The sequence below is a fragment of the Cyprinodon tularosa genome, unplaced genomic scaffold (assembly GCF_016077235.1).
Source record: "Cyprinodon tularosa strain WSP-4 unplaced genomic scaffold, ASM1607723v1 ctg23, whole genome shotgun sequence".
Lineage (NCBI taxonomy): Eukaryota > Metazoa > Chordata > Actinopteri > Cyprinodontiformes > Cyprinodontidae > Cyprinodon > Cyprinodon tularosa.
In genome coordinates this window covers 1,992,287-2,016,984 of record NW_024038861.1, presented here as the reverse complement: position 1 = coordinate 2,016,984, position 24,698 = coordinate 1,992,287, and the positions used below count along the sequence as shown (strand labels likewise).

Below are 24,698 nucleotides of genomic sequence, written 5' to 3'. Positions count from 1 at the left end.
AAACAGAAATTACTATTGGTTAAATTTCTGTGACGTCTTCTTAAAGCCCGCCTTTCTAAGAAGTCATTGAACGGTGATTCGATGTTTCTAATATAACTGGGCAGGGCACGGTTGTAAGTTGACAGCTCATGCTAGCTGATATCAAAAAATGAAAAATAGAGTCCATATATAACAATATCAATAAAGTTAGGTCCTTTTTCTCTGCTATTCGGACACTGCACATTAAAAGTCAAAACTCTGAGATAAGTATTGTTCAAATATTTTATTTGAGGAAAAACGGGTTGGAGTTCAATGTTTTTTTAATAACTACATTACCCATAATGCAGCTGCTTGCGCATGCGCCAGGTGTCAACGCCAAAGTCACAATAAGGAAGTAAAATCTCGTGCTGCCTGTATTTCTTGTAGTAATCTTGTTACAAAGAGGGTGGCTGGTTTTGTAAAAGCATCAACCTAAAGATTAGGCTGATCTCGTTTCGAAAGAGTAGCCTTAATCTGTCTGCTACGTTGGATATGTATTGACGCACCATCACGAAGATATAATTTAGGGAAAATATTATTGTTTTGAATGGGTACATTTTTTTCGACCACTTGTTCTTTTAACCACTTTATGTCAGGATCTAGCTGACGATATATAAAGGTAAGAGTAAAAGCTGTATTTTGTCAGATGTAATAGATTTATTTACAAACTTACAATATAATGAAATAGCTGTTGCTATTTATATAGTACAAAACTATTTGCCCTTATGTGTTCTATGTTTGACATATTGGCTGGTGGCATATGGGGAAGGATTAGTCCCATCTCTAAGCCTTACAGTTACAGAAACAATGACTTAGCCAGTCTAATTGTCAAGCTTACATGTCTTCTATTTGTGTTCTGTAGGCCCTTAGTAAATGTTCTTTAATGTCTCTTTTTAAATTTCAATCTTCTTGCTTATATATCTTTTTCATTTGCTTCATCTCAGGAACCCCAGCGTTGCTCTGTAGAGTCAAGGCTGTGTTCAGGCAAAATGAGGATGGTCACATTTTTCCTAATAGGACTGACGGTCCATGTAGTTTTTTTCCTCTCCATCTTTGATATCTACTTCACATCTCCTTTGGTTCATGGCATGACACCCCAGACCACACCACTGGCACCTCCTGCCTCCAGACTGGTCTTATTTGTAGCAGATGGACTACGAGCTGACAGTCTATTCACCCTGCTACCCAATGGCTCTTGTCGGACTCCATTTCTCAGGTGGGCACACTGATTTACACAAGGGAATTAACTAGAATCAAATTTTTTTTGTATTCTTTAGATTGATTTATCTTGGGCTACTCATTGGAGCAGTGGGTAGCACTGCTGCATTGCAGCAAGAAGGTTTCGGGTTTAATTCCCGGCCCTGGGTCTTTCTGCATGGCGTTTGCATGTTCTCCCTGTGAATGCATGGGTTCTCTCTGGGGTTAGGTTAATTGGCTTCTCTAAATTCTCCTTAGATGTGAGCAGGGCCGTAACCAGGATTTTTGACATACTGAGGTCAAATATTGTGATAAATCTTACTTGACAAAAAAACATCCTAATATGGTGACTTTTTAAAATACATTTTGGAAACGTTAATAAAGAGAGTTAAATCTTTATCATATCATTTTGTCCCGTGTGCATCAATAGCTTTGAAATAGCCGAAACAGAAATCTTTATTCTTCATAATGCACCATGAGCAGCACACTACTAACCTCAAGAACATGTTGTACACAGGCTGTTTGATTATATTATTTTGTCCTGTGTGCATCAATAGTTTTGAAACAGCTTTAGCAGAAATCTTTATTCTTCATAATGCACCATGAGCAAGACATAACCTCAAGAACAATGTTGTTAGTTGTACACAGGCTGTTTGATTATAGTATTTTGCTCCGTTTTGAAATAGCCAAACAGAAATCTTTATTCTTCATGATGCACCATGAGCAACACAACTAACTAACCTCAAAAACAATGTTGTGCACAGGCTGTTTGATTAGGCCTAGGCTACATTATTTTTTTTCCCCATGTGCATCAATAGTTTTAAAATAGCCGAAGCAGAAATCTGTATTCTTCATAATGCACCATGAGCAACACAACTAAGCTCACTCAAGAAAAATGCAGTACTATTTCATTCTATAATTTTGCCCCGTGTGCATCAGTAGTTTTAAGTAGACTCTGACTGTAAAATGAAATCTTAGTGACAGTTGATTGAAATGCTTGCTGAAGACGATGAGCATCCTATTCCTAGCCATGCTTTGAATGATATATTTACTGGCGAAATGAACTCATCTCCTTCTCTCTTTCTGTCCCCCTGACCTGTTTGCTTTCCAAAGCTGAATTTTGTTAGCCTGGGTGCCAGTCCGAACTTAGTCCCGCCCACAAGGTTTGAGTTCGGGGAAGTTCGGTCTGGCTCTGCTCCATAGTAGCGCGAGTATTAAAGGAATAGTACACCCAAAACATGATTAGCCTTCATTTTCTACTCACCCCCATGCTGAACAAAACTCTGGAGTACTTTTTTGATATCTCAAATGCATCTGGAGATCTGGGAGGCTTCTTGCTGTCTGCTGACATTCAAATAATGGAGGTCTATGGCGCCCGAGACAGAAAGGTCCATAAAAGTCCATAAAAACGTGTCAATATTCCTCCATACTGCTCGTCCAATGTATTCCAAGTGTCCTGAGTGGGTAGCGTCCATAATTTACTCGAAACGAAGTCATTTAGAATGTTTTTAGAGCATAAACAGTAGTGTATAGGATTTCCTAATAGCGCCCCCCATGCGCGCTCACGACGGTACGGAAGCCGGCAGACCAAACCAGCGCATTCAGCTCGGCAAAGAACTCATGCTCTTCCTCAACACTGAAGTCCTCAGACATTTTTCTTTCGTTGTTTCTTTCTTTGCACAGGTAAACAGCACATTTCTTCTTCTACGCTTGCATTATCGGCAGAGCAGACGCTGAATGCGCACTTCCTTCCGGTTTGGTCTGCCGGCTTCCGTAGAATCGTGAGCGCGCATGGGGGCGCTATTAGGAAATCCTATACACTACTGTTTAGGCTCTATCAAAAAAAAATATCAAAAAAGTACTCCAGAGTTTTGTTCAGCATGGGGGTGAGTAGAAAATGAAGGCTAATCATGTTTTGGGTGTACTATTCCTTTAAAGCCCACTGTCAGGCGATCCAATCAAATTGTCAGGGCGGGCTTTATACGATGATGGACAGATGATCAAGAGTAACGTTATCAACCACGTGACCAAAGCGCGCTTGGGTGACAACAATAATGGCTGCCGCTGGAGAGTTTGGGTGAGTAGATTCTGCTATTAGGTCTGTTCTAGAAGATATCAACAGCAAATTAATTTTAAAAGAGGAACAGAGAAACGCGATCAAGTCTCATCTTCTTATTCTAGGCGTGCAACTGCACGCTTTGATTTTTGTGGACAACAACTATGCCTCGCTTAAGATACGTCACGCACTCCGTTGCTCTTATTGGTTGTAGGTCTATCCAATTGAGTACAGAGGCATTTTTTTTCCTGGTTCGTTCAAAACACGCCCCATAATCACAGCTCTATGGAGCAGTATCAGACTCATATTCTGACTAGAATTGAGTCAGACTACGTCAGGCTAGAATTTTGTTTGTTTCAGCGTAGATTTCTTCATTTCTTCATATGGACCACACCATCCTACTCCATCGTCTTCAGACCACAGTTGGACTCTCTGGAACCACACTCAACTGGTTCCAGTCATATATCACGGGAAGGTCCGAATTTGTTGCCATAGGACAGTCCAATTCATCACCCCATACAGTCAGCTGCGGAGTGCCTCAAGGGTCGGTCCTTGGGCCGACCCTTTTCACCATCTACATGCTCCCACTCGGTCAGATAATCAAAAAACACAAGGTATCTTTTCATTGTTATGCAGATGACACCCAGTTGTACATAAAAATGGACTCCACTTCTCCCACAGTTCTGCCATCTGCTTTTCACTGCTGCCTGGAGGAGATAAAGACATGGATGGCTGAAAACTTTCTACAGCTCAACAGCAGCAAAACAGAAGCCATTCTCATTGGCACCCCACACCAAACCAAGTCCTTCTCCCTAAACAGTATCCCTATCTTCGGTCAAAACATCCCTCTGTCCTCATCTGTCACAAACCTTGGTGTCAAATTGGATCCACATCTCACGTTTGACTCCCACATACGTCACCTCTGCAAGGTCTCTTTCCTCCACCTCAGAAACATCGCCAAACTCCGCCCCTCCCTTTCCCAACCCGACGCAGAAAAGCTAATCCATGCCTTTGTCTCCTCCAGATTGGACTACTGTAATGCCCTCCTCGTCGGGGTCCCTGGCAAAAGTCTACAAAAGCTGCAGCACATCCAGAACTGTGCTGCCCGGGTCCTGACGAGGAGGCGCAAACACGAACACATCACTCCAGTCCTCAGGTCCCTTCATTGGCTGCCCATCCAACACAGAATAGATTACAAACTTTGCCTCCTCACTCACCAGTGCATACATGGAACTGCCCCGGCTTACCTCAAGGAACTCCTCACACCTCACACCGCCTCCAGAACCCTCCGCTCCACCACCTCCACCCACCGACTGCACTAGCCAAGAGTCAAGCTCTGCACAATGGGAGATAGGGCCTTCCAGGCAGTTGCCCCACAACTCTGGAATGGCCTCCCAGAGTCCCTTAGGGTCCCACAGAGTGTGGAGGCCTTCAAGAAAGGCCTCAAGACATTTTTATTTAAAAAAGCCTATGAACATTAGTTAGTATTTTATCTGTGTGGTTTTATGGTTATTTTACTGTTTTGTTTTTACTACGTATGTTATTTTACTGTAATGTCTCATTTTAACTATGTATACCGTTTTTATTATACGGTTTTGTTTTAACTATGAATTTTGTAGCACTTTGAGATTTTTTTTAAATGTAAAGTGCAATACAAATAAAATGTATTATTATTATTATTATTATTTCCAGATTCCACCACCTAAAAACTGGTAGCCTATACTATCTCGTGGTGTTCAGAGCGTGGGTGGCTGGTTTCGCAAAGGAGCTGCATGATATGATAGAATGCAATTTCAGATGCAATTTCTGCTTAGTTTTAAAATAACGTGATTTTATAAGGTGATTGTGGACTTAAAAAAAAAAAAACAAATGAGAATGCATGCTGATCTTTACACCAATCAAAGTCAGAACAATTTTCATCATATTGACATTTATCTGAATAAAAAAAAAAAAAAATAATAATAATAATAAAAAAATAAAAAAACAGGAAAATACAGAGGAAATGACCTCGGTTTTCTCAATGCTGGTTATGGGGCTGGGTGTGAGTGTGTGTGGATGGTTGTTTGTCATGTTTGCCTCAGTGTTGCCCTGCTATAGACTGGCAGCCTGTCCAGGGTGTACCCCGCCTCTCGCCCGTAAACAGCTGCAGATAGGCACCAGCACCCCTTGCGACCCCGTGATGGAAAATGAATGGATGGATTAATCTTGTTTTTATCATTAGATCTATAATTATGGAGAGTGGCACCTGGGGCGTCTCTCACACACATGTGCCTACTGAGTCGCGGCCTGGTCATGTTGCTCTAATAGCAGGCTTTTATGAGGATGTCAGTGCAGTCGCTAAAGGTAAGTGCATGTTTTGATTTTCCTCATCCTCCTTTGATTCAACTTTTTAGAATGTCAGTATTTTTTCTTTGTGATAATATTTGCATTTTATTTTGCATATTTTCAGGTTGGAAGGAGAATCCTGTGGAGTTTGATTCAGTGTTTAATGAAAGCAGAAACACCTGGTGCTGGGGGAGCCCAGACATCCTCCCAATGTTTGCCAAAGGTAGGCAATAAAGTTCCTTGTATGTCTGGAAAAGTCTGGATTATTTTATCAGCTATAAAGTCAGAATTATTTTACTTTTCTTGACTTTATTTGTTATCCTGTCATCACAGAGATAAAAACAAAACTTCTAATAAAACGAATAGCTTTTTAGGTCTATTTACATTTAGACCATGTCTTCTATCTTTGATTTGAAAATATTTAGTACTAAACTTTTATTTTCAACTCATTGATAATTTTACGTTTACTGTCATAATCCACAAATAAATGTACTAATTTAAAAGCATATAAACGGGTATTTAAAGCTTTTATCTGCCTGGTTTGATTTGAAATAAACATGTTGATCAGTTTCATATGTTTTTGAAGTTTTAAAACTTGTAAAACGACTCTATTAAAGACCCCAAAACTAGCAATTGTTTGATTTAGTAATCTGTTATTTTTCTTGTGCTCTACTGTCAAGATTTTATGAAGCATTATTGATTTAACAATAAAATATTGTATTTTGAAAAGCAAAGTTCTTAAAAAAAAGTGTGAGTGAAGCACAAAAAAACAAATTTACCCTAATGAACACGTAAAAAACTACTACTATCCCCTCAAAAAATAAAACGTTTATATTTGGTTTAATATCAATACAAGAAGAAAATGTGTTAAACCATTTATCATTATTTATGTTCACTTACATTTGAAATGGTTCTTTTAATCACTGTCTGGATCGTTTGACAGTAACTTTGTTGGCAAAAAAATAAATAAATAGCGTTTGCTGTTTTGGGTGCTTATAGGTGCAACTGGGGACCACGTTTATACCCACACATACCCAGCTGAAGACGAGGACTTTGCTTCCAAAGATGCTTCCAGGCTGGACAGCTGGGTTTTTTCTCAAGTCAAAGTACGGCGGCAGAAATATTGACAGCTGAAATGACTGTTGTAATTGATGTAACAATTGAATGAGTCAGTCAGTAATCTTTGTGGTTAAATAAGATATATTTTTTTGTAGCAAAATAGGGAGTCACTTATAATAACAAGAGTATATGTCACAGTGCCTGTTAGCTATTTTTACAGCACTGTATGCTTTTCTTTTTGATAAGAAGTCTAGCATTCCTAGAATGAATGAAGGAATGAATGAATTAAATTATTTCAGACAACAACACATTATAGAAATAATAACAGATAAATCAATTTCAGAAAATATTTAAAACAAACAACCATGTAACACATAACAAAGTGATTGTTTACAGGTTGAACATTAAAATAAATTAGGTTTTCAGTTCCAAATAATTTAAATTCATTTGAACATAGACAGAAGCTATGAAATAAACACAATTTTCCACTTAATAAACTTGCCAGTATGTGTAGTCTAAGATCTGACAGTGATTATTGATTCATATACAATTCTTGTTTATTAATTCATGTAAATCGTCTGAAAAGGGGTATGAAGAAGTGAAACCTATTTTACATACCCCTTCTCCTAATTATGTTTATGCTTAAACTTTGTGACAGTCCTTCTTTCAAGCTGCAAAGTCTAATTCCACCCTGAAAGCCACTCTGCTTGAGGATAAAAATATACTCTTTCTGCATCTGCTTGGCATTGACACTAATGGACATGCTCATAGACCGATGTCACGGTAAGTAGGTTCTATTGAGTTGGGATGTTTCTCTTCTTGCCTTTAGAAGTACTTTAAAAAATATATTTTTGCATATATATATATATATATATATTTTTTTTTTTTTTTTTTTTTATTATTATTTTTTGTTTGTTTGTTTGTTTGTAAATAAGCAATCTCCGATGAGGCATAATCGTTTTCTTTGACTCTTTTTGTCTTTAGGGAGTACCTGGACAACATTGCCTTGGTAGACACTGGTGTAGCTGAGATTGTGTCCTTGATGGAGGACTTCTTTGGCCATGATGGCAGAACTGCCTATGTGTTCACCTCCGATCATGGCATGACAAACTGGGGTAAGAGTTTTCTTTAGGTGTAGTTTTGTGGTCTGTTACATAAGCATACAAATCAGGTATTAATTTGCTGCACTTTTCCACCTGTAGGGTCCCACGGTGCAGGCCATCCTTCAGAAACACTCACACCTTTAGTGGTTTGGGGAGCTGGAGTTAACAAGGCCCAGAGAGTCACTGCATCCCAGCCCTATGAAGATGGGTACTTAAAAGGTGAGCTTAGTTTATTCTCAATGTTTAACCTTTTGCCTGATCCAATTTCAGCTAATTTATTTATTTGTTTTGGTTACTTTTTTAGATTGGAACTTGGAGCATATCCGTAGAGCTGATGTAAATCAGGTAAGATAATATGTGAAATATGCCTATCATTAGTCAGTGTCTGGACAATGTGTTCATACCCCTTTAAGTGTTTTTTGGTGAGCAGCCTATACAGTTCAGCTCTTTGCTGCAAAGTAAGAGGAAGATTTTGAAAGGTTTTCTTTTCAAATAACAATCACAAACCTCTTTTTACTTTGTTACCTGTAACTAAAATGTAATTGCTATCAGATCTCAACTTATTGGTAAGTAGGGTCCACCTGTATTTAATGTAATGTAATAATCATTGCAAAATATAAGGGAATAAACTCCATTATGGAGTTATTATTTTAAATAAATTTTTTTTAGTAAGTTCAATATATATGTACTCAAGATAAAAAAAAAATAAAAAATCTTAAAGCAGTTTAACAGCTATCCAACCCATTATCTGTAACTGTATATGCAGAAAAGCTATGGACCGCATTTGGTTTTACTGTCTACCTAAGCTAAAAGGCAGGGAAAGCATCATTAAATGAGAAGTTGCCAAAAGCTAATCTAACTCTGCACATCTTCCTCGGACCAAAACATGGTGGTGGTCGTAGCAGCATCATGCGGCGGGAATGCTTTCCTGAGTAGGGTCAGGAAAGTTGGAAAGAATTAAAGCTATAGTGTGTAATAATTACAAGGATATACAGTCAGAAATGTAATATATTATACATAACTATGTTATTTATCATCATCTACAAGCTCAGCCTCTTAACCTTAATATTTGTGTTGCCTTAGAATTCGTTATTTATAATTACATAGGAGCGGGTCTCGCAGCCATGGAGGCAGACATCTTTGCGCTACGGCAGCGCAGAGCCAACAAACTAGCGATTGCGAGATCGCCCATTACGCTCGAAAGTAACTACGGCAAGTTGAGAGAGATGAACTGAGACGGTACTGAACAATAGATGGCAGTATTAAAATGATCTATGTAAACAAACCTCATCACTTGAGAAGGTAGGTGATGCGGACGTCGTGGAAGACATTTTGTCCCGTAACGCTCGCCGTACTGTTGGGGGAGAAAAGCGGTGGGGGGGGGATGTTTATCTTGCTGCAGTCTGCAGTCTGGATGTTAGATGTCGCTGAAAATTACACACTGTAGCTTTAAAGCACGTTAAAACGGATGGCAGTAAACATATGGGAAACATACTGTTGGATGCTGCAGTAGACACGGGGGTGAGGCAGGAAAATGACCAAGTATTAATTTACAGCCAGAGCTACAGCAGAAAGGTTTCCATGGAAGCATATTTATGTGTTCAAATGTTCCAGCTTAAGTCCAAATTATAAGTTTATTTATAATTTGGGGCTTAAAATATTTCGACATATGAAGACTTCTGTTTAGGCAAACCATCCATTCAGTCTGAATTCATTTTCAGATTTTCAAAAACCATGTCATTAACCTCCCGCTCTACAGTGATGTGTAATTTTGTGTTGGTCTGTCTCACAAAGCTCCATTATAATATATAAATATCAGTAGCTTTAATTCAACGGAACTGCAAAAGTTATATTTATCTGAATGTATTTGAAGGTCACTGAGTGAAGTTTTGTTTTGGTTTCATTTCAGGCCGATATTGCTCCACTAATGGCTTCTCTCCTTGGTTTGCCCATTCCAGTTAACTCTGTTGTAAGTCAGTAAATAATCAGAAGAAAAAGACAAAATTCCTAACACTTAAATAAATACTTTATTAATGTAGGGCAGTGTTTTGAAACTACCTTCGTTCTGATTTTTAATTGCAAAAGCGGCTTGTGTTTGTTCTTGTGTGTACACAGGGTGTGATTCCTCTCCTCTACCTCAACAACAGTGACCAGTTCAAGGCTGAAAGCATGTACACTAATGCTATTCAAGTACTGGAGCAATTCAAGGTATCGCAGAATGCATTTCTGCTGTTTGGTGGCAGGCATGTCACACGTTATATTACTTTTATAACACAGTTATTGATAAGATTTGTTTGTTCTTAAATAGGTGAAAATGACCCAGAAAAAAGAGACAACCCTGCCTTTTCTGTTCACACCATACCAGTGAGTACAGCACATATAGAAGATGTTAAGAGTTAACTTGTTTTCACCTTAAAGGTATAGTGGAGGATGTTTTTTTTTCAAGGTGGATCATCAAAATAAGTGGTCCTCCTAATTGTCAATCATTCTTGTGATATGTTAATGTAAAGCCGTCCTACATCCTCATCCCCATTTTCATTTAATGCTGGTGAGTCTGACATAGTGGAAAAATTGTAAATCTTCTTTTGGAAAGTAAGCCTGTATGAGTGATGTAAAAAGCAACTTTTAAACAGAGCCTGCACGAGGAGAAATGGGCTCGTGCATGCTCTTGCACGTGTTTAATAGGTGTTCTCTCTCTGGAGCTACAGGGTTGTGCATGTACATTATTTTTTAATTGGATAGGGTGGATCTTTTCAGAAAATTAGCAAAAATCTTCCACTATACCTTTAAATTAAGCAGGTTAGTCATTTATTTATGTTTTTTTTATGAGATTTTTTTTTTCTCCAGACTTTTGACTGAGTCAAAGCAAGAAGAGTTTACTCACAAGGCCCGGATACTGATTCAGTTAGAGAAGTATAATGAGGCTGTAAGTATCAAGGAATTGATAAACTGCTGTAAAATCAATTTTTTTGTTTGGTTTTTAAGTGCTTATCAATGTTCCCTTTTCTGGTCTTGGGTACAAAAGCACTCCATTTGATTTCCTCATATATCCCATCTCTTGTCAGATCTCTTTGTGCCAGTCTCTAATAGCCCTCTCTTTAGAAGGCCTGGTCTACTACCACACCTATGACAGGTTCTTCCTGGGTTGCAGTGTGGTGCTGGGATTTATAGGCTGGACCTCATATGTCATCTTGGTTATACTGAGAACTCACGCCAGCCTGATTCGTCATCCTAATCTCGCTAAACAGGTAGGGACAGCGGACAGTAGCCCCACTTTCACACACACACAAAAAAAAAAAACAGGTTTGCACATGTTGCCTGTCTGGTTAAACCTGTGTTTCTCTTATCTGTGTAGAATCCCAGTCAGAATTTGGCCAGGTTTTGTGTTACACTGGCTCTGGTGATCACTGTGTTCCTGCTTATCCAGAGAAGTCCTATTACGTACTATATATACTGCCTGTTGCCTGTTCCTGTTTGGTACTCGGTTTTAAAGGAGTAAGTATACAATATATTATGTATAAGATGTAGAAATTTTCTGTATGATCTACATTAAAAAGTTTTGAGTAATCACACAAGATGCCAAAATACACCTTTTTTTGTGTCATTTGAGTAATATGTCATAGTCATTCCAAAAAAAAGAAAGTTTAAAACAATCCACTGGACTTTGTTTCCAAAGTTGCTTCATGGATGTGAAGCAAAACGTCTTCAAACTTGGAAACAGAGTCCAGTGGATTGTTTTTAACTTTCTTTTTTTTGAACGACACTTGAGTCCTTTTAGGTTTTGTTGTTTGTTTTTTTTTTTCAAGCCTCTCTAAATAGCTATGGATATTCAGATTTTCTGTTTTTCCTACACTTTTTAAATGTAAGTTTTTTTTTTTTTTTCCATCCTGTAGGTCAGGAGCCTTGACAGATCTGATCCGATCAGCTCCCTCTCTGCCACTCTGGAAATGTTTCAGCTATTTTGTGCTGGTGGCCTTTGGGATCGAGCTGCTTGTATGTGTCTTTAAATTGTTTTTGTCTAACCCACATTTGTACAGTCATTTACCAAAGCATGGATTTGATGTGTCTGATCTCACCACATTCTGTATCTCAGATGACTGTTTGTCATTTGCTGCCCCCAGGTGGTGAGTTTCTTTCATCGCGCTATGCTGACTGTAGGCCTGGCTTTCCTTTCCCTCTGGCCGCTCCTTTCTGGACTTTTTGGCAAGGCCAAGGTAACTAATAAACAGCATTCCTACATTCAAAGCGGACCTTTAAAAGTGGGTGATTTGGTGATGTTATAGTAATGCTATCTAAGAGGTTTTCTGTTAGATAAACAAGCAGATCTGGTAGATCACAGCATGATCTGGGTTGCCAGGCTGTTTACAGATTAAAACTGTCATCACCTCCACTATTTTCTTAAACCAAAATATGTTCAAGGATTTAAATTTCTCAGAAAATCCCTAGATTGTTAGATGGGTATAAATAATAGTAAATCAACATCTATATTTTTATTATTTATTTTCATTTGGGACTTAAAATAAATTAAATAGGGAAAAATTCAGTTGAGTGCAGCCTCTTTTTTTTTTTAGCTTTTTAAAATATTTTTTTTTACATGCAAATAATAAATACGTTCTGGTCTTTCCCAGGTTCTAAAATGACTCATGTCTAACCTCAAGTTTACAGATGACTGATCGGTTCTCCTGCTGAGTTTATTTGTTCAACAAAAACGAAGCCAGGACACAAATCCAGTGTTTAACAAATAAAGCAAATCTTTGCTTCCTCCAAAGGAATTAAGGGGTGAAGCAGAGTCGGCTGCTGTTATAACAAATGCACATGATTAAAGGACCATTAAATGTAACCAACTCTACAAAAGTGGTTTGCTGGCAAAAATGTGTGTATTTTCATAAAGACAAGGCTGAATTATAGTGATCTTAGAGAAGCATTTCTTGGTGCCCATCAATCTTTTAAAAGGTTGCAAGTGTATTTCCTAACAATATGAAGTCTGGTATTCTGCTGTGACAATGGTTATCAACTAGTGGATAACATTTGAGTTAACTAGCAGTATTATTAGAGTTGGACTACAAAGACAAAACTTCTACATCTCTGACTCTGCAGGCTTATTCTGACAAAACATGCAACAACAAAAAAACAAACAACAGAATTCGTATAAGAATCAAAAGGTGTGGTTTGGAAGGGTTGACAGGAGAGAGCCTCTCTGCAAAGAATATGGCAGCAAATCCAGAAATTTTCTTGAACATTAATCTTTGGAAAGAGGAGTTCATATTTTTCACACCATAAGAACGGTTTCTTCCCATCCGCTACTAGCCTTATCAACAAGCCCCAGAGACCCCCTGACACTGACGCTGCCTCTTCAGGATCTATAAGCTACACCAGCGTAGGATCTCCAGACCTTCTGCGTTACATTAACTCAAAATCTACTGTGTATATAGTATATGGCTATATACTCTATATTGTATCTTGTATATTTTATAATATATATAGTTATATATTCTGTATATCTATCTAAATTGTCTACACCATCAACACCAAGTCAAATTCCTTGTAAGTGCAAAGCTACTTTGCAATAAATCTGGTTCAGATTATGATATCTAATGCGCAACTTAATTTTTGATTAGAGCAAATCCCAGAATATTGCTGCACAGCAACAGGATCATCTTGCAGCAATCAATTTAACAGCGATCTTCCCTTTAATATATATAAGGCATCTAAAGTTTTGTAAAAATGTTTGTTTTTAAACAGAAAAGTATCTCCCCTGCGCAAATTCTCAGTCATGCTAGTCATGGCGTCCACCAAGCAGGCTTAAAACAAAGGCAACAGGACTGTCGCTCAGTTTTCCTGAAACAAAAGCTGTCCTATAACTCATTCTGGAGAGGTTACACTAATATCCTTATCATGATTCAAATGATCAAACACAAAACCCAAACAGACTCTAACGACCCCGGAAAATGACGACTGTGTCATTGATTTGCATCTGACCCCGACTATGCTAATGAGGATGGGTTTTCAGGTGCTTAATAACATCAGCGCTCCAACTACAAGTTGCTACTTGACTCTAAAGCGACCCGACAGAATTGACAAAGATTAGATAAGTGTGGAAACATTTTCAGAAAAACTACAATAATGTCTAGTTCAGGCATGCCCAAAGTCGGTCCTGGAGGGCCGCTGTCCTGCAGGTTTTAGAGGTTTCCCTGCTTCAGCACAGCTGATTTACATTGATAGCTGATTAAGAGGCTTTTGCTGAACTGCAATCATCAGAATCAGCTGTGCTAAAGCAGAGAAACCTCTAAAACCTGCAGGACAGCGGCCCTCGAGGACCGACTTTGGGCATGCCTGGTCTAGTTATTTTTAATTGAAATGAACAAAATGAATGAAAATGTCTCAGAAAATCTGTAGCACCATAAACAAAATAGGATTTTTATATTTAACTGTTATGAGGAATTAGGAACTTGAGCCTTAAATGTTATAAAAAACAAACACTGTCTCTTTACAAATGTAAAGGTTAAACTTTACCTAATCTAGGAAGTAATGTATCCACTCTAGTGTTTTGTGTTTCAGTTTTGCTTGATTAGCTCATATGTTTAAACAAATTCTTGCTGTCTGCTTAAACCCCCAGTAACCACTGCTCATGGTTATCTTTGTCTGTTTTCCTGTGCAGCTCCGTTCAGTTAGCTGGGTTCTGGGCTGCCTGTGCTTGGCCGTTTTCCCTCTGTTGCCAGTTGTGGGTAGAGAGCCTAACCTACAGCTGGTGTGAGTACTTCCTTTATTTTCTGCTTGATTCTATCAGCAATACATTCAGAAATCAGTTGCTTGTTACACGCACAAAAAAAGAGGTTGTCGGTTTTTATTTTTACTCAGTTTGAACACTTGAAATTAAACATTAGTAGCTTCTGATAGGTCACAATAAAAATAAGAATTTTAATTCAAGACATTAGATATGGTGGCTATGAATAATTACTTGTTTTCTTCATAAAAATGTTTAAGCAGCATGACTTCTGTAGAAGTAAGCAGAAATAAAGTAAAAATAGGGTTAATAATTGCACTATTTATTTTTTTTCTTCTGCTTTAAGGTAGAGGCTTGATTAGCTTTTCCTTTGCACACTGAGACCCTGAAAAGGGAAGGTTTTTAAAATTCTGGTTCATTCAGGTGCTATTCAATTCAGAAGTTCCGGTTTAGTGGTTGGAGTGAGCGTATGATTTTAAGAGTTTATTATTAGTTTGATATTTTTGAGTCACGGCACACAGCGTTTAACAGAATCCTGCCCTGTTAACATAACGCTTAAAATAAAAGAAAACAACTACCATACCAAAAAAGATTGAAAGTGGGCAAGTGGACAAATGGAAGCACAGGTTCTGATCCCTAGTTTAGAGTAAAGGCTTCACACTTCACAGTATTTTTTTGTGTGGGATTCCCCCTTTTGAAAATAGCAGTGTTGTAAACACTGACTGCCCTCCATGCTCAACACCTGAGAGCTGCTGTCACACTCAAAGATGTAAGACACATATCACAACAAAATATCTGAAGAGGCTGGTGGTATTCTACAGTATCTAATATATGCCTATTGTAAACTTGTGCACAGCATTCTGTTCACTGCAAATTGTAATTTTTAAGTAAGGGAAGTATAATTCTGCCTCTCAAGGTTTATTTACTTTTCTCCTATGTCTGATAGTGGCATGCTAAAAATCTGTTAAATCTAAAGTCACAGTAGTATCAATAACAGAGAGAGCATGTGATACTTACAAGTCCAATAACAACATTTCCAGGTCTGCATCAGTTTTACATTCTTGCAGGGGGAGATGAGAGACCCCTCACTTATCTCATAAAGACTCAGATTACTATTTTAGGGACAAAGATGAAAATTTAATGTAAAAATGTGCTGTTTAATGCTGATTTAAATAGAACTGTGCACCTTAAATGCAGATGCAAAATGAAACAGAGCATATTATTTGTTCCTTCAGGAGCTGTGCCGGCCTACTCAGCCTCTTCACTTCAGCTTGTTACCTCTGGTCATCATTGCGTAGGACACCGATGCCTCCAAGTGACAGACGGCAATTTCTCAGTCAGGTGATTGTTTGGTTTTTCCAGTGTTAGGTTGTGACTCTTTTTGGTGGCTTTACAATTTCTAAAAGATGTGTCTTATCACACCCCTACAGATGATTCATGTGGCCGTCTGTTCATTCGTACCATCGCTCACGCATTCCAGCCTGCAGCAGAAACAAGGCCTGCCCCTTCTAAATCAAATAATAAGCTGGGGCACGCTAGGTAGGTGGATGAAAGGAGGTGGCAGACGTGTGAAAATATGTAGAAATGTCACTGTACTCATTTTTCGTCCACCTTTACATCTCTGCTCTATTTTTCCAGCATCGTCTATATTTGTTCCTCTTCTGAGCTCAACTCGCCTCTTCCATCGACTCCTCAGCATATTTTTGTCTCTCACATCCACATACCTACTGCTAAGCACTGGGTATGGCAAGTCGACTTTTAACAAAGGTATTGTGTAGTTCTAGAGCTCTGGGAAATCTGCTGAATAAGACAAATCTTTTTGTTTTCTGCCTTTTAGGTCAGAGGCCTTGTTTCCTCCTGTGTTATCTTGGTTAATGTTTGTGTGGATCAACATTGAACAGGAAGCTTTAGTCGCTCAGGGTGTCTCCAGAAGACAAGAGGTAGAGTTACAGTGCATGATATATTGTAAAAATATCTGGGTTTTTGTTTATTAGTTCATTCTTTTTTTACTGTCTTCAGAAGCTACTGTTTTGGTTTTCCTTTTCCTGGTTGGCCTAAATATATAAACATGGAATAAAAATGTAGTTGGATAACAGAATACACCCGTAACCAAAGTCAGTCTATTTTAGTTGTTTAAAACAACAAAGACCACTGTACTATAAAACTAAACCAGTCGATTTGTTTTTCAAAGTTTTATCCAACATTTTCCCAGTAATATCTACATTTTCCAAGTTTACACAAATTGGATCAAATACAGGTTCATTTATTTCCAAAAGGTCCCCAAAGAACTTTTAAAACATCAGAAACCAGATTCTCAGCTCAGATGAGGCAAAGATTGAACTCTTTGGTGTGAGTTACTAGTTAGTTTAGAGGAAACCATGCACGGCTCATCACCAGGTCAATGCCATCCCTACAGTAAAGCATGGTGGTGGCAGCATCATGCTATACAACAGCAGAACCTGGCAGATTAGTCTGGCCAGAGGGACGGACAAATGCAGCAAATTACAGGCAGCAGTTGAAACCAGATGTTTACATTTCCTGTATAGATAGAAATGTGCTCTTGGAAATGAAATCACACTAAACCTTTCCTGTATAGGTCAGAATTTACAGAATTCTATCCATAAGATTTTTACTATCATACCTCTAAATAATTTGGGAAAGGCCGTGTGATTATGATGCAACCAATTCATAACATTTCATTTAAATGGAGGCTCTTCTGTGATTGTATTTCTGTGATTTGTATTTTAAGGCAATGCCTCAAAGACTGTGATTTCAAAAGGAAGATCTACTTTTGTGCAAAATGTTCACATCAACACCAGGACAAAAGGAAAAGACCCTCTAAAGATACTGCATTTATCCAGTGAGAAATTGTCATTATTTATATTTTATTTTCTCCTTTCTATCCAGTTATCTACAATTGATTTCTCAGCCAACATTGACATTACCAAAATCCGACAGCTGAAGCTGGATGACATCAGAAGATCGTACTTTTTTGTATCCTTTGTATAATTCATGTATTTGTAGTTAAACCACAAAAACTGCCCACATAAGGATTCTGTGTCGTTAAATGTAGCCCTTAATAATTTAGAGAACTTTCTTAGTTTTTATTTTATTTTAAAAAGGTCCTATATCATGCTTTTTTATAGCTTTTCAAAATCAAATATATGCTCATATATGATGAATAGCTGCCTTTGATGTTACTCAGTATCTATTTGTTATGAAATATTAGATGATTTCTGGTGCTTTATTTCCTAAGCAGAAGTAGGACTCTTGCCTTTACTACTGTACGCCGCCACCTCTCCCTGTGTGGGAGCCACCCATTTCATAACCTTACTCTGCAGTTGCTGCAGTATCTGGATCACACAATTAGGCTCTTTTTTAAGAGGGCTTAAGTCTGAGACCCCTCACAGCTGAAAAATTCTTATTTCTTAACAAATATTTGAAAATAGAACAGTCATTTCTTTGCAGCTTAGGTGCTAAAATAACTTTTGCTGAGTTCCAGTTCAGCGGCTGCGTCCTCTGAAGGCCCGTTTCGTCAGCCGATTACGTCATAGCACGGCCCCGAGGCCTGTTTGGATTGGAAGACTCCTCGGCTGTGTCCGAATGTCCGCCCTAAACACTATATAGGGCACTTTATAGTGATTATGCCATTTTAAATAAATGTCTAGTGGTTGATAAAGTAATCGACTTGAAATTTCCCCCAATGGATCTTGAAAAGTAGTTATCATCCATGGTCACTACAGAAGCAGATATATCTCGGAATACTTTGAACAGAGAGCTCTCCTCGCAAAGCATTATGGGACTTGCCCTCACAGCGGCAACTAATAACAAAGATGGCGCAGGGACCGCTCGGTGGATGCGGAGTTACGTGACCAATGGGGAGCAAAAAGTAGCGATCATCTGTCCGAACGGTCAGTTAACTGAGCTCACTATTAAGTCCACTGTATAGACCCCGATCTATATAGTGATTTAGGGGTTAGGGCGGACGTTGGGACACAGCCCTTGTTATGCGGCCGACAAACGCAGGTTTATTTTTGCCTGTTTTGGAGGCTGGGTCCGGTATGTCCTACGTAGCCTGGGTATCCCATGGTTCATTGTGAGTCCAAGCAAGCTGGCTGCTCCGTGTTCAGAGGAAAAAGGTAAATTGGTGCCAAACAGTGGTGAATATTGTATGTGGAGTTTATTATAATACAAGCATGTGAATATTTCCTTCCTAAATTAATGAAAATATTTATTTTAAATGGTTATTGAGTCAGATATGTGGTGGATGATGTTCCTTTACTGAAAGGTTTTATCTGTCCCTTTGCAAATGGGTTTGGCTGACATTTAAGCACAGATTCCAACATTTCTGCAATGTGTGGACTATTGTGATGATGGTAGTGCTGCCAAAGCTGCTCAAAAATGTTATTAGCACCCAGAACAGTAGTGAGAAGTTTGCTATCAATTATTTGCCTGCTTTGTGTGTCAACTGTCACGGTTTGTAGGCCACAGAGCGTACAGGCGGTGAAAGCCGGAGAAGGCTGGACCTCTTTGAGTCCATAGCCAAAATCTTCTGGACTCCTTATTTTCATATCCTCAAAGGACCCAGTCCAGGTAGACCGGGTCCTTGGAGGAGGCAGCCTCTGAAATCGAATGCTCCCATTGTTTGGATTTTGATCGTGCCCTATCTAACATCAAATCTAATGAGTGTGTTGTTTAGTGAGCAGGATACTACATTCAAAGTGCTTCCTGGAGGAGATGAGAAATCCCCGTCCTACAAAAAACAGTGATGGGCACTAGTTTTCCAGGACGGAAGCAACAGCTGCTTAGAGAGCAGAATTGATGAGGGTTACTTGGACATGCATTAATGAAACACAATGCCACTTTGTGCATTATTTTGATGAAAGGATTGCATTGTATAGAACCTTTAACACAGATGATGATTTAACACATATTATATAAAAACAGGTTAATGAGGAATATGTATTACTTCAATTCTTTCCTTGACTTTACATTGTCTTCAGGTGTTTTTTATAATTACAGCTTTCTTTGGCACCGGAAACATTGCGTCAATTAACAGGTAAAACATATCTGTAGTTTTCCATGCATATGTTATGTATTTGTGTTTCAAATGACATTAAGTTGTAATGCAAAAGTTGGTGGTGGAGTGACGTAGTCTGATCTGAATGGTTCTTATGTGCTTGACTTCATTAAGTTTGGCTTCTGTTAATGATAAGATATTGATCATTCAGTTAGGGGAAGTGGAAAAGTAATCTGTAGAAATATATTTCCGACTATGCCGATCTTTACTTTGTTTATAGAGACTCTTGTCTCATTGTTTTGGACTAGGAGGCATTAAAGGAATGTAGAGTCTACAAGTGTTTTAGAAAAACAGTTTATCAGTGGTCTGGTATTCCCCTCAAGATCGCTTCTTCTTTTTATGCTCTGGCTTTGTCACTAGTTCTTTACCCTTCCTCTTTTTGCTCTTATCTAGTTTTGACCCAGCCTCAGTTTATTGTTTCCTCACCGTTTTCAACCCGTTTATCATGGGAGGGCTGATGATGTGGAAGGTAGGTAATTATTGTCATTGTTTTATGTGATGTCATATTAGGAGCATCAGAATAGTATGCATGTGCTTGTTAATTCAATTCAAACAATTAAACACAAAGAAAATAATTGTAAAGTGAAAACGAGTTCTTTATAAATAGCAATCTCAAGAGAGTGATGTGTGTCTATATTCAGCCCACCTGTGATCCCTATACAGAGCCTCCTTTCATTGCAGTAGTGCATTTGGGTTGTGCTTAACCTAGCTTTGCATATATAAGAATTACATTTCTCCCCCATTTCCTGGTTTATAAATAGCTACATCTATTTTTTATTGGAGAGTATTAAAGGTCATGTGCTTCTTTCAAATAAAGGTTACCATTGGCCCTATAGCTTTGCTCTGATTAAAGCTCTCTTTAATATTCTTGTCATTTAAGCAGACTAGCCTGCTGTGGCAGGCTTCTAGTTGCTGTAATCCTCCATTTTTAGATTGTGTATTGTCCTGTTTTGTCCGATATTCAATGCTTGTGGCATTGTTATATTACATACATTTAATTTAGTGTACCTATATATCACCAAATCAAAACGCATGTAAATTCAAAGCCCTTTATGGAAACAGGTAAAAGAAATAATGCAGACTGGTTTGTTAAAAGTTTTCTGTCTAAGGAAAGCCAGCTGATTGCGTCAAGTCATTGACCTTCCATTGGTGACTCTCCATGGATAAACATACAGCAACTGTAGACATTTGTTGAAGTCGTTAATCTTTTACCAAACTTGAACCATGACCAACATTGCTTCTATATGTAAAAGAAGAAGTAAATAAAAAGACCAAGGGTCTCATTCATAAAGCTTGCATATGCACAAATCTGGGCCTGAAACTAATGACTTTTGCACAAATGTGATCTTATTCAACTTTTTCTAAAGCGAATTTTGAAATAGAGCATCAATAAAGCTTGACAGAAATGGCAACATAAAATAATAAATTCCCTGGAATTTGCAAAAAAAGTTTTTACGCTTGCTTGAAAGTATTTGGCTTTTGCAAAAAAAAAGGGTTGATGCACAACAAGGGAGATGGAAACTGTTTTTTTTAATCAGCTCTGAAGTAGCAAATTTTAACCTCTCATGACTAATTAGCTGTTGCTGCTTTTGTCGTCTTCCTAGATGTTCTATTATCCGCTTAGACATGGCTGGAGCCACTATTACTAAGTGATATGTTGACATAACTTCTGCCATTGCCACAATTTCATTAAAGCGTTCTTCCGTTACTGATCAGTGGTCAGTGCTAGACAGCCGCCTCTACTTCCTGTTTATTACAGCCATGTGTGCCAACATAATATGAATAACAACTAGGATGCCTCATGTGCTTGGTTAATTCGCTTCAAACCAAATGGAAATTTTAATTGAATGAAAATATCAATACCAATATAATGAAATATAATAATATTGGCCAACCCTACCCATTCAGTACGGTTTATGCACATTTTTGAGGCAAAGGAGATTGGCAACGCAGATGGTGACTGCAGGGATTTGAAGCTATCCTAATACCTCTTTCACTTCATATGAAACTTTATTTGTGGGTCAATAATATCAGATCTGAAACCACAGTGTGATGCATGCTGGCACTGTTGAGGATGTTGATGTTCCTCTCCCTAAAAACCAACAAGTGAGTCGTAATCTATGAATCTAACAAGGTATTAGGAATTCCCACAGATTGCTGTAAACATTTATATACTGTGGAAGAGAATGCATTTTCACAGATCACCAATGTTAACTGATCAGTTATGATGAGATTTATCAACAGATTAAACTCAAATATGTGCTGAACTGGGTCCAGTATTGATCGCTCAATCATCATGGGTGTTTAATAAAACATGTAAAAAGCTTGGTGCGGCATGATTCTATTCTATAGATAAATGTATAGAATTTAAAATATAGTCAGCTTTGTTGATATAAATAATGTTTAGAACATGCTGCAGTCAGTGTATAAAAGATTATCCCACACTTGACCATATTGGCCCATGTTAAATCTGAATTTTTTTAATTAATTAAAGCCGTTAAGCACTCTCGAGTTGCTGAGAAGCGGCTCTTCCCAGCTAAATTTCCCGCAGGTGTTTAACATAATCAACAGTTAATCAAAGCTCTGACTGAAGGCATGTTTATTGAAAGATTTATATTATGAAATCATGTACAAATCTGAGAGTAATTCTGCTTGGATGTCCTAGTTAATATGATCAGTCCACTCTACAGTTGTCATTCATTACACTTCCTTTTATTTATCAGCTCTTTACAGTAGCTGTCCAACATATTTATCTAACTCCTCACCTCACCCAACAACACATCTATCTGACTATCTAGCTGTCTTTACTTCTGTTGCCATTGGTAACCATTAAATAATGTTGCTCAGCTGGCTCATTTAAATACACGACAGTCGTGCGGTGCTTCGTATTACTGCTATGGATCCTACGCAACATTTTATAAACGTGCAGTGCAGATCAGTTCTTTATTATCCCACATGGGATAGACCTAGATAAACAAGGAATCATCCACATAGATCAACAGAAATAGCATGCTTACCTACAAAGAATAAAACCAGTGGATGTTCTAAAATGTTGAAAATAAAATTTTCAAAATGAATCAAGAGCTTTGATCATGCCTGGGGGAAAGAATATTTCTAGTGATTCCACCTTATGAATGGAAACCTGTATAATTAGGTAGATTAAAACCAAAGAGTGTAGAGATAAAAAAAAAAAAAATGTCCATAAAACAATAAGAGTCATATCTTTTTTTTATACCAGCACAACCCCCCCCCCCCCCAAAAGTATAAAACGTTAATTGTTTAGGTAAACAATAACAATAAAAACGGTCCCGTCACAAAAGGCCCCCTTTGATGTCAGATTATTGTTAATATTATTATTGACTATTTGAATAGCACACATGTTTTTTTTTATTTTGCAAAATGAATTGCAATATAGTGTTTTATTTGACATAATGCAATAATACTTATTGGAGATATGTTTTCATTATATTAAGGTTTAAAAGTAAAACTATGCTAAAACGCCTGATTCCTTCAGACTTCAAGCCAGGCATGCTATAACAGTGACCGCTCCATTACTGGACGCAGACTTTACATAATGACACATTATAGTCTTAGTCAGCTTAGAAACTCCTAAACATCTAATGAACCTGAAACATAAACTGTTGAATTAACCAATGGAGGAATGAGAAATAGTGGTGCTTAAAGACAATAGAAAAAGTACAGACTGTTTGATATTTGCTCTTAATGATGCTGATTGTTCCCAGATGTTCTCTGCAACATTTCAATAGCCTTTACAGAGCAGCAGTATTAATACTTAGATTAAACTATAGACAGGTATACTCTGTGTTGGTTGACATCTGAGGGATTTATTTAGGTCTAACAAAGTAACAGGTTGAATGCAAATGTAAATTGTATGTGCTTTTTGGTCCCTTCATAAATATAAAGTAATTATATATCTAAAAACCTTTTCTAAACTTTGTTCAGTGTATGCATAAAAATATCAGTTTCTTTAAAATCGTCTTTTTTTTTTCTCAGGTTATTATTCCTTTTATCATTGTAATGTGTACATTTGAGACCATCCAGGTTGCAACACAGCTCTCCTCAAGAAGGTAAGTCCCTCTTCAACTTGCAAAAAGAAAAAAAGATAGTTGAACTGGTAGCATCAAGTGGTTTGATGGTTTCGGTGTATATCATTCAACATTAACTTTATTTAGAATGAATGAATGAATGCATTGGTTGTTCTTTCTAATGTAAATGTCAGAAATGTTGGTTGATTTTGCGTTCATTCCTTCTGATCTTTTATCTCCTCTTGTTTTCTAGTTTGTTCCTCATTGTCCTGGTTATATCTGATGTCATGGCACTGGTAAAGTACTTTGATTAATACCAGTCCAAGTCACACATCTTACAGCCATATTTCTTCAGTACTTTTTCTCACTAAAGCAATATTTATGAGTTATATGTGATAAATGTTTAACTTCCTCCTCCTCAGCATTTTTTCTTCCTGGTGCAAGACTATGGAAGTTGGTTGGACATCGGCACAAGGTAAATCCACACCCTTTTCTTTTTCAATTTTTGGGTCGCTGAAATATTTATACCATCTTGTTTACCATCTTTTTTTTTTTTCAATGTGGTTGCAGCATTAGTCACTACGTGATAGTGATGTCGATGACAATCTTCCTGATGCTGCTAAGTGTGGTCACACACATTTTCACCTCAAAAAGATTTGCCCTTTGGAACAGATCTAAGATGCACTTTCCTTAGACATGCATTTATTTATCGGTCAAAGGTTGTAGGCTATGTATGCCAAATGTTTTGTATTTATTTTGTTTAGACATCTTTATTGTAGTTGTTTTTATGAAAGTGAAATAGGTGTGGATTGTTATTTTATGAGAGAATGTAGCTTGATGAACATAAGGGGACAGTCCTGTTTATATACCAGCCTGAAATCGATGTACCCAGTTTCCTTTTCAGGCATATTTCTCTTTAATGGATCAATCTGGATACAGACTTACTGTAATATTCAATTGTTTGGTAAACATTAGCAAAAAAAAGAGCACATTTGCTAAATTTTAAAGATAAAATTCATTGAACTTACTTGGGGAAATAGATGTTTTAGCTAGAGAATATATACACAAATAAAAACATTGGGAAACAGCA

General features: G+C 37.7%; 1 protein-coding gene across 1 annotated transcript; it reads left to right on the top strand.

Moving 5' to 3' along the window:
• The first annotated feature begins 306 nt into the window (after nucleotides 1-306).
• On the top strand, nucleotides 307-24,698 carry pign (phosphatidylinositol glycan anchor biosynthesis, class N). The gene is made up of 29 exons (XM_038286743.1): nucleotides 307-637; nucleotides 963-1,234; nucleotides 5,493-5,614; nucleotides 5,721-5,819; nucleotides 6,596-6,702; nucleotides 7,314-7,438; nucleotides 7,640-7,770; nucleotides 7,858-7,977; nucleotides 8,063-8,103; nucleotides 9,668-9,727; nucleotides 9,874-9,966; nucleotides 10,067-10,122; nucleotides 10,606-10,684; nucleotides 10,824-11,006; nucleotides 11,114-11,253; nucleotides 11,652-11,751; nucleotides 11,880-11,972; nucleotides 14,417-14,508; nucleotides 15,718-15,823; nucleotides 15,913-16,021; nucleotides 16,121-16,223; nucleotides 16,320-16,422; nucleotides 17,390-17,476; nucleotides 19,486-19,541; nucleotides 19,956-20,031; nucleotides 23,577-23,650; nucleotides 23,862-23,904; nucleotides 24,031-24,083; nucleotides 24,179-24,698. Exons 2-29 carry the CDS (start codon nucleotides 1,008-1,010, stop codon nucleotides 24,300-24,302), a joined length of 2,802 nt encoding a protein of 933 aa, XP_038142671.1. The 5' UTR covers nucleotides 307-637; nucleotides 963-1,007; the 3' UTR covers nucleotides 24,303-24,698.

Coding starts and splice junctions, on each gene's coding strand:
- pign (XM_038286743.1), top strand. CDS start 1,008: ATGAGGATGGTCACATTTTTCCTAATAGGACTGACGGTCCATGTAGTT. Junction 9,967..10,066: donor AAGTACTGGAGCAATTCAAG/GTATCGCAGAAT, acceptor GTTCTTAAATAG/GTGAAAATGACCCAGAAAAA. Junction 23,651..23,861: donor ACACAGCTCTCCTCAAGAAG/GTAAGTCCCTCT, acceptor CTTGTTTTCTAG/TTTGTTCCTCATTGTCCTGG.